We start from the raw sequence: 12,852 nt of genomic DNA, 5'->3' as shown, positions 1-12,852 counted from the left end.
ATGATAAAAATTGCAAATCTTGGGAGAATGAATCTATACACCGCAAAATATTTGAGGGACTTTCCCTTGGAGAATTACTTCTAATAAAAGATCACATACCAACATAAGAAAAGTATGCAGCAAGGCATACAAAAAATAGTCTTCCCCACGCAGATTACAACATGAAAAGGAGAAAAGTTAACATCTGAACATCCTGAATTGAAATAGATGGATTTGCCCATATGGACAGAACAAACTTTGAGCTGGCATAACTTTATGGCAAGAATATCTGACCAATTTATTTGCCTACAACTCCCATAGCGCTTTGCCTTGGTCTCTCTCAGGCTGCTAGAGCTCAAAGTCTAAAAATGTAAAAACGGTGCTTTAAAATGTGACGGAACAACGGAGACCTTTTGATGACTTTAGAGACGGTTTTGCCCAGTAAGCTGTGGCTGAATTTCTTTAGGGAGGAAGATCCTGATTGAACTGACCAGTAGACCTGTTCTTAATATTCTTCTGCAGAAATGACATCTCATTCATGTGCCTTCAATATAAGCCTTTGCTGAAGTTATCTCCAAGTTTTCTCCTTTCTAAAGAAAGAGAAATAGATAGCGAAACCCTTCTCTTGAAAGATTAAAAAAGCCATAAATGGAAAAAAGGGCCTACTCCAGATAATATTCACAGAAGGAATGTGTTGGGAAAGTAAAGTTAACTCCCTCTTCCAATGGCCTTTTTCCAAATCTAACCCTCCGTAGGAGGGTTAGAGGTCAAAATAAACCAGGCAGATGTTTCTGCGATGCCCAATTCATCGTACCGTACCTGGGCAGCTCCCAAATCTCTGAAAGAAATGGCAAAGGGCTTCACTGAAATGGAATGAGCTTGGCTCCCGACTGACATTTACCTAAAATGAAGGATCAAAGAGGAGAAGGAGAAAGTGAAAGAGGAAGAGAGGGAGAAGGAGGAAAAGCAGGAGGAGGAGTGGTGATGGAGGAGAAGAAAATGGAGGAGAAACACAAGCCACCCTTCCTCCTCCTCCTCCTCCCCCCTAGGTTTGGTTAGCATACTGTTCCTTCATTTTGGGTAGATGTGGGTAGGGACCCAAGCTCGTTCTCTTTCAATGAGGCCTTCTTTGCCATTCCTTTGGAGATCTGGGGGCTGCCCCAGTAACTGGGCATCGAAGTTACTTTCACCTGGTTTATTTTGACCTGTAACCATCCTATGGAAGCTCCTCGAGATTTGAAAAAGGCCATTGGAAGAGGGAGTTTCCTTTCCTCTTCCAATATATTCTTCTGAAGGAGAAGGAAAAGGAGGAGGAGGAGATGAAGGAGAAGGTGAAGGAAGAGAAGGTGAAATAGAAACAAAAGTAGAAGTTGAAGGAAGAGGAGAAGGAAGAAAAGTTGAAGGAGAAGCTAGAGGAGAGGTAGATGAAGTAGAAGGAGGAGGAGGAGGAGGAGGAGAAGGAAGAAGAAGAAGAAGAAGAAGAAGAAGAAGAAGAAGAAGAAGAAGAAGAAGAAGAAGAAGAAGAAGAAGAAGAAGAAGAAGAAGAAGAAAGGAAGGAAGGATCTGAGGGTGGAAAGAGAGAAGACGGTGCCAGGCACCTCCCCACAGACAGAGTGACTCTGCAAGTCAACAGCCAGTTGGCAAGTCCACAGATTGCAAAACCATTTTTGCCAAGCCTTTCCTCCCGTCTTGTGCCCAGGGCAGTTACCCAAATCTCCGCGCGCGGCTCTCAGCTCACTTCCTCCCAACGTGCGAACACTAAGCCCATCTGGAACTGCTTAAAGCTAAATATCCTTTCCCTCCAACCCCCCTCAGACCAAACTCGGATTCTTCCGAAGTTAAAACAAGCAGGGAGAGAGGCGGGCAAGGAGAGGAGTGCCAGGCTGGGCTGCTGTTCCTTCTCGCCCGCTCGCTCCGCTTTCCCTTCCCACTCTTTATTTTCAGTTTAATTTCTGGGGAACGAGAATCAATCGGCTTCTGGCAATTGGTCAAGCCCTGCACATTTTTCTCATTAATCAAAAGCGGTGCTCAGATTCCACGTTGCCGGTGTGGGCAGCGCAGAACGGCACACCGACACCTTGGCTGCTCCAGCCAAGGAATCCCTGAAGTGGGCTTTTGTGGGGTGGAGAACTGAAGACAGAAAAGAGAGACAGACAGAGAAAACAGAGAGAGAGAGAGAGAGAGAGAGAGAGAGAGAGAGAGAGAGAGAGAAAGAGAGAGAGAGAGATTGAGAGAGAGAGAAATTGAGAGAGAGAGATTGAGAAAGAGAGAAATTGAGAGAGAAATTGAGTGAGAGATTGAGAAAGTTTTAGAGAAAGAAAGAGAAATTGAGAGACAGAATCGAGAGAAATTGAGAGAGAGATTGAGAAAGAGAGAAATTGAGAGAGAAATTGAGTGAGAGATTGAGAAAGTTTGAGAGAAAGAAAGAGAAATTGAGAGACAGAACCGAGAGAAATGGAGACAGAGAAACTGAGAAAGATTGAGAGAGAAATTGAGTGAGAGATTGAGAAAGTTTGAGAGAAAGAGAGAAATTGAGACAGAAATTGAGACAAAAATTGAGAGAGATTGAGAAAGAAAGAAAAAGAAATTGAAATGGAGAGATAGAGAGAGAAATTGAGAGATTGAGAGTCAGAGTGAAAGAGAGAGAGAGAGAAACTGAGAGAGAAAAATTGATAGATTGAGAAAGAGAAATTGAGAGACAGAGAGAAAGAGATTGAGAGAGAAATTGAGAGACACAGACAGACAGACTGGCAGGCCATGGCAAAGCCCCCCCCCACCCCCTCCAGCATGGATTTCATTTGCAAAAGTTAGCCAGAGCAAATGCTATTGCAGCTGCTGCCCAGCAAGCCATATCTCACAAAAAGAAGCCGCTTTGGGACCATGACAGACAGGTTCCCTCCACCCCAATATCCCTGAAGCTGGTAAAGGGAGAAATGACCCAGAAGTATCAAAGTTTCTCCTGAGTTCTGGGATAAATCCGCGAGACCTCCCCATCGACCGAAATCCTGCCAAAGCACATATCCGTGGTGTTGACCAGAAGAAGCCAGTTCTCAGCTCCCACACGTCTCCTGGGCTTCGCATTCCAAGGTTGGGAGAACTAGGGAACAGGTGTTTGGAAACTTGTCTGCTCTTAGGAACACGCGCCGGGATGGTGGTGGTGGGGGGTTGGACACCGACACCCACCCACCAGATACTCCCCACACACACAAAATTTCTGTGGTGCCATAGAAAAAAATGTGCAAACCAAGAGTATTCGGGGGACGTTGCAACCAGACCTACAACAATGCGGAGAGTCCTCTCTTAGCGACGGCCTCGGTTAGCTATTGTTTGCAGTCACCACAGTGTTGAGAAACTAACTGGAGGACCTCGCCTCACCTTTACGACTTTCGCAGGCCTGTAAAGTCCGGGAAAGCTGAAGTGCCGTCAGACCGTCGCGATTTGACTTAGTGCTTCACTTAACGACTGAGCTACTGGTTCCAAATGTGGATTACTATATATTCAGAAAGCAGAAAACCGGACAGTACAGGTAAATCCTCGGCGCGCAACCACAATTGAGCTCCAAAATTTCTGCTGCTAAGCAGAAGACTTTTATTAAGCGGATCACTACCGCTGTGAAGTCAGTAGGATGGTTGTTAAGTGAATCCGGCTTCCCCTTTGAGCAGAAGGTTACAAAAGATGACCCAGGACACTTCAACTGTCATAAATATGAGTCAGTTTGCCAAGTGCCTGGATGCTCGTAAGTGTAATGGTCGTGTGAAAAACGCCCATAAGTCTGTTCGAAGGGTCATTAAATGAATGGTTGTAAACAGAGGATAACCTGCACGCTGATTTCCTAAATATGAGGTTTCAATTTCCCCTGGAAAGCCACTACACACATGACTCCACCATCAGTGGCCTGGTGCTTTCCTGCTACTTCAATGCAAACCACTGCATGGATGAAGTCCAGCTGTTAATGAAGGCCCTGACAAGGCAGGAGACGCCAACGCAATTAAGCAAAATACAAGAGGTATAAGAAATTTCAAACTGGCAAATTGGCACCTACGGCTTTGCCTTTGCTTTAAAAGTATTGCTCAGCACCACTGGAATCGGAGCCAGCCGTTTTCCCTTTGCTCTTTCATGCAATCTCGGGACAAAATACAGCAGTGTGTTTCTTAGGTTGTGCCATTTGTTACCCACAAAAAAAAAATATATATATATATATATATTTTTAAAAAAACCCAGACTCATCTTGCTACAGGTAATTCACCTACAGGTAGTCTTTAACTTACAACCATTCACGTAATGACGGTTCAAAATTCCACTGGTTTTGGAAAAAGTGATTTTGCACCTGTCCTTGAAATGACAAGACAATGTTCCGCTTTGCGGTCACATGATTGGCAATTCTGGAGGTCGGAAATTGGCTCGCATTTATGACCGGCTGCAGCATCCAGCCATCACACGATTACGATTTGTGACTTTCCAAAATGGTTTCCGACAAACACGGCATCTATTGGAGAAGCAGGATTCACTTAACAATCGTCTGATTTGTTTAACAATCATGATAAAAATGATTTTAAAACTGGGTCTAGCTATGTGATTTACTCACTTAATGACCGCTCTGCTTAGTGACCACAATTCTGGCCCGAATTATGTCGGGGATTATCTGTACAGGGTTTTTTTTTCCCCCTCCTATTGATAAAAACTCACCACGGCTAATTACAACCAGATGCAGGGCCTGTGAGGAATAGGAAGTAATTGTAGCAGACTTATTTATAATACCAGAGAACAATTATTCTATTTTCTATCCTGTGTTTCTCTCCCTCTTCTCGATCAACGTGAAATAAAGCCCCGTAAGACATTCCATGATGGTTTGCAGACCTTACGCTGTCGTAAGAAAAACCCAAATATTTCTAGCAAACAAGGCCACCACCACCTCGCCAATCCCTTTTAACGCTGGAGCCAAATTTGGCATAAAGCCTTGAGTGGCAAAACGAATTTAACCGACTTGAGGTGCCTGGGCAAGGAGGAAAACCTGTAACGCAGAGGTGTCCAACTTTGGCAACTTTTAAGACCTGTGAACTTCAACTCCCAGAATTCCCCAGCCAAGCCCGGGGAATCCTGGGAGTTGAAGTCCACATTTCTTAACGTTGCTACGGCTGTAATGGATAAAGCAAAGTAAGTCAATGTTCAACTTGAACTCAGTTCTCCCAATAAATAAAACCGTCTGGCCAAAGAAGCACCTGCTTTTCCTTCTCTCCTGCTTTGGCACCAAGTGCCAGAGACGCTTAATCCGGACAAACCAGTTTGAGTCAGGAGAGCAGGCCAAGCTGCAATTCATTAAAAAAAAAGAAAAAAAGAAAACAAGACGCACAAAGCAAAATGCGCCGTGATTCAGGTTTCTGGTGATGTCTAATTAAGAACTCCACAGGGCCTAATCGTCAGCAACAAGCGGCCCAGGCAAAGAAGGTGAATAGGCAGCTCCTTGGCTTCCACCAAAAAGTAAATAAATAAAAATCGGCAACGTGTCCTTGCCTTGGTTGCAACTCGTAACCAACCACGCTACAAGCCACGAAAGCAACTGCTCTAAGCAGAATGGCTCTAAGCAAAGATGAACAGGCTCAACCGTTGAGTATTTCAGCATTTAAGGGAGAGACAAATTTTTGCCAAGTAGACCAAAGCAGAACAGGCTTGGCGCGGAAAGACAGCACCGTAAACAAACGACAGACGTGAAGTAAAATGAGGAGACACTTGGAAACGTTCATTTGCCCCCATCTCCAATTAGTTGCCATGTTCCTGGGCTCAAAAGTTTACCCTTTTTCTTCCCAGAAGGCTGGACCAGTTTGCAAGGAGTTAGGAGGGCCGAACAAAGCCAGCTGAATCTCGTCTCGTTCTTGGACCGGATTTTACCCAGCCTTATTAAAGGATCAACAAAACAGCAGGACTATCACATCCCCGTTGTGAGAGGAGACAGTTCAGTGAACTGTAATCAAAAGGAAAGCAAACTTTCTCTGCATCAAGAGAAAATAACAAGAGCATATGCTAAGAATAATTTAAGGAGGGGAATGGTTGAAAAGAATACAATTATGCTACGGTTCAGCATCAAATACGCACACCAACACAGGCATTGTAATATAAATCCATTGGTTTACTGTCGCGGCCACGGATCGTAGCAACAAGAGCATAAATTAAGAATAAAATTGGTTAACGGGAAAAAATGAAGGGGGGGAAAAGGAATGCAGAAAAATTAAGGAAAGTAGAACTAGGAGTGCCGTTGCGAGCTTCAAACTTTCCAAGTTTCAAGGAAAACAAGTCAGTTCTGGCAAACCACTGGAATCACAAATGCAAGAAGTTTGTTCAATTGTTCAGAATCTGACACGTCAAGGTTGTATATCAACAATTTCCCCCACCCCACACTGTAGGATTTCACCATAGATTGGGCAGTAAAAAACAGAAGATCCGATATCTTTTTCTTGTCTAACTCAGCAGCAGCTCGGCCGTACATTATGCTAAAATGTATTCTATGCGTTCAATAAAACAGAGCTTTTGTCAAACTGCAGCGTGGAATCTTGAACCAAATTTCTCATTCTTTTCCATTGTAGGAAAAACCTGGAAAATAATACATGACCCTATCCCTTTTATTCAGCCTTATGCAACCCTTGGTTTGCATTTGGCCCATTCATACCACCAGCCAGTACCAGATTTGTGATCTCTGGTGCAGATTTCAATCTCCACATTATTATCCACAAATATGTGCCGAACAGGAGGGGAAAAAAACCCAGCCTGTGATGTACTCCCTAAGTTCTCTTAAGGTGGTTACAGTATTTTAAGAGGCATATCCATGGCATAAAGTGTCACCACCAAGTTGACACACACCAAAGTATTTTTTTTAAAAAAAATCCCTACAGTCCCCCCCAAAATTCCTAGAATCCCTTTTCCCAACACTGCACCACCCAAATTCTGGTAGCACCCTTGCCAACAAATGCATTTTATTAAAAATCATAAGGTTTCATGAGCTGTTAACTCACAATACTTTAACTGTGTTTAATTTTTCTTTTTTGTGGTAGGGTTTTCGTTGGTTTTAGTTGATTTCATGGCTGTTCCACACCCAGTCACTCATCTGAAATGGGTGGCTATGCAAACTGAATAAACAAAGAAATAGATAAACATAATAAAAACTCTCTTGGGCAGATACGTGGAGTGGCCACGCTGATGCAGAGTTTAAATTGGGATGAGGGTAGAAAGGAGAAAACATGGTGGTTATGCCATGAATCTTACATGTCTGGACAGATGACAAGCCTCTTCGTCAATTAAGGATTGTAATGTGCATGTCAGAACCACACCCGATGGCTAAATTTGGCTAAATTGGTTTTGTCCCAAATCCTTTCGGCAAACCACACCGGCTTTCAGTAGAAGGATTTCAATTGAATTGTGACTTCTCCGGTGCTCTCTGAGCTTGGTGGTTCGGTTGCAGAAACCCCATTTCACTGATAACATTACCCAGTCGAGTAATGAAATGTCTGCAAGCCAACCACCAAGCTCAGAGACCACCAAGGACCCGGTACTCCAACTTTACAAACGAGTGCAGCAAGGTAGGCCAGACAAAGGAGTCGAATGTTTCTCCTGCAAGACAGAGGCAGATACAAAAAAAATAAAATAAAAAATCCAGACTTGTCTGCCCTTTGCCAAAATCCACACCCCCTTTTTTGGCATTACTCAGAAAGGGGCCAAAAGCCACCCCAGTGGACAATCTGGGGCCACTGACCCGAAGAAGTAAAAGACAAAGGTGTTGGAAGAGACTGGCTCCCAAAAGTTCTTAGAAGCCATGGAAAGAACAACCCGATTTCCGCTAAATTAAACCACGCCGATGCATCCTTCAAATTCATACCCTGCTCCCATCAATCAACTCTTGGTGGCCATCATATTGTTTCCAGTGTAGAGGTTAGAATGTCTGGAATGGAAGTTGGAGGGTTGGGGTTGGAGCTCAGGAAACAGCGAGAAAAGAGGCCGGCGTTTGGAAGTCAAGAGCTCCCTCCATCTCCCGGCAAGGTGATCGCGGTGGTTGGGCCGAGTTGGAAAAGCAGATCTTTAGGGACCAAGCGTAAGACGGCCTCCTTTGCCAGAGAAAACCAAGCACACGGTTGCTCCTGAGCGAAACTTTCCTTCTCTAGCCAGCCGAAGTGCTGCTGAAAACACACTGTGGTTTCAGACAGATCCAACGTAGCTTATGCTGGAATTTGCAGGAAATCCTCTTTTTTTTTTTTCCCACTTCCAGCCTCACCAACCTCTCCTGCAACCTTTATGGATAAAACCTTTTCCCCTAAGCTGCCATTGTCTCTTCTCCTGCGCTGCCTTGGAGGGAGGGAGGGAGGGAGAGGGAGAGAGGGAGAGAGAGAGAGAGGAGATACCATCCCACCTTGCAGGAAGCCCAGAGTAGAAAGTGTGTCCATACAATCGTGGAGAGAAGACGAGGCGAAAGAACCAGCTAAGGCTAAAAACATGTGCATACGTAAGACCATCAACCACAAAACTTCTGCAGAACCTGCGGAAGAAGGTAACCAACAAGCTGAGGACTCCCTGCTTTCGGCAAGCCAAACTGGACAGGCCCACAGACACACAGGTCCAAATCCCCAGGGGGACTGGCAGTCGCCACTTAAGTGGAACGTGCGTGCACGAATTTATTCCTGGCACTCCACATCAGGCATTTGCTAAATTTCCCGCTAGCAGTGCTGTTGCAGTCCTGCTGCCCAGTTTGCATCTACCTTTCTCAATTTTTATTTCGATCTCATTAACCAGCCCGTCCGTCATAACCACCCCATAAAAAATGGCAAACGAAGAGCCAACGTAAGGAGGGAAGGATGCCAGCCCAGCCTGGGGGAGTGCCTCCTGATTGGAGTCGAGAGCGCCTGACTGATAAATCACAGCATATGCAGTGGCGCACGCTATTAATCAATTCACAGAGTCCAGCTGGTAGAAAACTGGAGGAAGAAGAGAGAAAGAGAAGGAAAAAAAAAACCCTGAGCAGGTTAAAAAGCCAGCTTTTGTGCATGAACCACGTCGGAGTGGTTAATGTACAAACCTCCAATCAGAGCTGGGGTTTCTTAGAAGACGGCTGGAAAAAAAAAAACAGGGTCTGAATTTTTCACCCCTTTCTTCTCTTCTGCTGAAGAAAGCTCCCGTGGAAATTGTACCTGTATTCCTTATCTTGCTTAACAGGGTTAGAAAGTTGGGTTAAGGGGCTCCTCTGCCCCCTGCCCTCCATTCTGTCCAAGCCCACTACCCAGAAAACCAAGGACCCCCTGCACGGAAGCAATCAGCTAAGGGATGAAGGCTACACACCAACTAGGGGAGCATTTAAAAAGTAGATGGAGGCCTCTTGAAGAAGCAAGAAAATCCACAACCCGCCTCAGTTATGGTCCTGTAATGCCGGCCTCTTGAAATGCCAATTTGCCTTTTTGGATATGATGAACTACAAATATGCTTTTATTGACGGGGGCGAGATTCTCCAGTGCTGCAAGCATGAAGATTCTGATGTATAAATATCACACCGTCCTTAATCTATGAACAGGCCAAACAAAGATCCTAGCAAAATATTCATCAGAATGGTGATCAACGTCCTCCCAATAATTATTATTATGTTTTTACCATTGCTGTTTAATTTCCAGAAAGGAAGCCGACCTCTAGCAGATCTCTCTAGTTTTCTTCCTCTTTTTCTTGGAAATCACCGGTTCCAAGAAAGCATGAACAAAAGGGGAATATACATCCTCCTTCTACCTCTCCATCTGTCTCCCAACAAAGAGAGGACTGGAGCCAACCCAGGCCAACAAAGTGCTTTGGAATATCAAACTGTAAGGCAGCATCAAACAGGAATAGGGGGCAGGGGAGGAGACATTTGATGGACGCTTTGAAGATTTTAAGGAAAACAACCAACGCTCTCCATGGCCAGGTTTAAAGGTGTTTTCAAAGAAGGGGGAAATGTCTGATATACTTCAGAAACATTCCAGGAAAAACTCACTTTAAAGCTGCAGATTAAGAGTGGTGAAGTGAGAAATTAAGGCGCTTACAGAGAATCGGGACAAACCTGTAAAAAAAAAAAATCAAGTTATGGGACTATTTAGTAAAACATTTCAGGGTGAATCAACTTCTGGATCTGTTCTATTTGAACACACTGAGAAGGTATTTTTGACTCTGGTGTTTCACCCTGAGACCAAGTGTGAAAGTTCCAAACCGAGACAATGTCTGAACCCGGCGTTTTTCAGCTGCAACTAAAACTTGAAAAAGACCAACTTGAGGAAGCCTCTCTTTGCAACCGACTAGGAACAAGTCCTCCCGAGTTTCTTAGAAGAACAACCAACCTGCAAGGAATTCAACATCATCAATTGAGGCCTTCAGGATCGAGCGGAGAGAAAAAAGAGGATCGACAAGAGGCACTAACATGAGATGAGGGACTTATAAATGTGATTACATTTATATATATATAATACACACACACATACACACACACACACACTTATATACAGAGAGGGATTTCCCCTGGAAGCTGCCTTTCTTTCAAAGTGATGGGTATATGAAAGCATCAGCTATGCACAAACCAGTCCAACGATGGAAAACAGCTCTGAATTTTAACGAAAGCTTCGAGTTATTCCAATTTAAAACAGGAATGGGTGAAGCCATGGCATGTCACCACAACAGAGGGACCGAGTTCCTGAGAAAGAAAGCCTTTGTTTCCTTAATCAAGGTCTGTTAAATAAGCCACCATCGATTAGGCTCACAGGGTATGTTAACTCAAAACAATTGCGTTTTCGCTTAGCGTGGTCTCCAGTGACAAGGAAAACTTTGATTTTCCCACCAACCAATCCACTTTTGCAGAACTTCAAACTGGCTAAGTAAAGAGCCCCCTTTCCCCTCTTGTGATACAGAGAAATTGGGAGTCTCCACATTCGTCAGCTGTAATTTAAAAGTGAAGAGGGACTGTTTTCTGGAGTTTCGCATCCACCGCTTAATTTTATTGATTTAAAAACCGACAGATATAGAAGGATTGTGTCCTGCCATGGGCGAAACAAGGAATTTTAGCCGTGCGACAAGCACATAACTCAGTTTTGGCTGTGCTCACGCCTTACTCTGCATTACCATCGCACTGGGGCTTTTCTGAACCTGGGAAATTGGGCCGAGCAAACCAGAGGGACAGGCTCTTGTGTGAATACAGCTGGTGCACAACTGAACCAGGTCTTAATCTAAGCACAGCTAAGATTGTACCAAGGATTTCAAACTGAAGTTTAGCCCAATTGATCTGCAAAAACCTGCCCAATCCTTTAAAAGGAGCACTTTTCGGGCAAGAAATCTCAACCAAAGAGCTTAGCAAATCTAAGGAACCGTAGATAAACGGAGCCTTCAAGCCAGGCAGCCAAGACCGGATTACTCCAACCTCCAGAGAACTAGTTTATTGGCCTCGGTTAGACAATCTTGAGTGTGGGGAGGAGAAAAGAAAGGCTCCAGAATAGGGTGAGAAACCTGCATCTCCAGAGAATTTCCAAGGCCGGCCAAACCCTTCGCAGGACAGGTCCGTGCAAAAGAGGTCGTGTGGATTCGCGAGGTAAGGAGAAACACGTGTCTTCGGCCCTCTCCCCCCAAAAAAATGATTGACAGACGGCCGTTCCCGACCGTCCCCACGCCATAAACCCCGTTCCCGGGAACACGCGTCTCCTCCCAAAGCGGCTGGATGGATCCAGGCCAGGCGGCAATCCCTCCCCGAGACCGCGCTGACTCTGGTCGGCGGGGCTCACCTTCCAAAGCGCGGCAGCCCCCCGGCAGGAGGAGCAGGAGCAGCGGCAGCAGGAGCAGCAGCGTCGTCCCCGGGTGCAGCAGCTGGGGCGCCCCCGGGCGGGCCGCAGCCATCGCGGGGCCGGAGCCCGGCGGCGGGGCGGCTGCAGGTTCCTGAGCCCCCGGGGAAAAGTCCTTCGGCGACGTCCAAGGCAAGGATCCGACCACCACCCGTCCTCCGCCCCCCGCCCCCCCCGAGTCGCTTCGGCTCCCGCGATGAAACTCCTCCGGGCGCGGGGGAAAAGCGATCCGGGGTCCCCAAGCAAGATCGGAACGGTACCCTCCGTCCAAAACGCGGCTCCGAACCCGGCGTTGATGAAGATGCCTCACGAGTCCCGACGACCCCCGACGACCCCCGTCTCGTAGCCCTCCGACCTGGCCGCCGCTCGGATTCAACCCCGGAGCGCCCCAAGACCCTCTTTCTCCGAGGGCGCGATCAGTCCAGCTGTGCCGGGCCAACCCCGCTGGAATCCGAAGCGTTTCGGGGAGGAGGGGGGCGCCCGAGCCGAGCCGATCCAAGTTCGGGGCCGAACCAGAGACTCGATCCGCGCAGTCCTCCCTACCGGGAGGGACCAGACGTCCCGCCGGGCGCTGCGATCGTTTTGACGGGATCCCTACTCCGGTGTATCCGGGACGGTGGGGGGACGGTCCGGTGCGTTCCGGCTTTACGAATCCTTGGGTTTCGGGGCCGGGGAGGCGGGGGCAACCTTCGGCCCGACTTGTTTCGAGCTGCCGGGGCTCCTCTTCTCCTCTTCCCGCGGGGTGCGTCGACTTCGGAGGCTCGATGCACATCGGCCGCCGGCGAGCCACCCGACCCCGCTCTACGATGCTGCCCCAGCGGCTCACGCTCTCGCTCTGAGAGCTCCGGCTCGGCCGCCGCGGCTGAGACCCAGGGGGCGTGGCTCCGCTGTCCATCACACCCCGCAGGCCCCGCCCCTTAGCAACCCCGCGCCCGCTCGGCGCCGGCGACGGGGGGCGGGGGCTGGGGGGACTCGCCCCTAGCAACCGCCAAGCTTCCCGCCGATTGGACCTTCGGGTTGCCGCCTCGGAAGCGGGTTGGGTGGGAGGGAGGGTCTT

The 12,852-nt window shown here is 47.1% G+C and overlaps 1 protein-coding gene across 1 annotated transcript in view; it reads right to left on the bottom strand.

Annotated features, from left to right (window-relative positions):
* Positions 1-12,650, bottom strand: part of EPHB3 (EPH receptor B3) — a 134,452-nt gene extending 121,802 nt beyond the window's left edge. Inside the window, exon 1 of the mRNA XM_026718896.2 lies at positions 11,739-12,650. Within this exon, the coding sequence (XP_026574681.2) occupies positions 11,739-12,567 (829 nt within the window). The 5' untranslated portion in view covers positions 12,568-12,650. The remainder of the gene's footprint in view (positions 1-11,738) is intronic.
* Positions 12,651-12,852: the final 202 nt, after the last annotated feature.

The sequence above is a fragment of the Pseudonaja textilis genome, chromosome 4 (assembly GCF_049901715.1).
Source record: "Pseudonaja textilis isolate UNSWEBS1 chromosome 4, rPseTex1.2, whole genome shotgun sequence".
Classification (NCBI taxonomy): Eukaryota; Metazoa; Chordata; class Lepidosauria; order Squamata; family Elapidae; genus Pseudonaja; species Pseudonaja textilis.
This window is presented reverse-complemented; position numbering and strand designations above follow the sequence as displayed.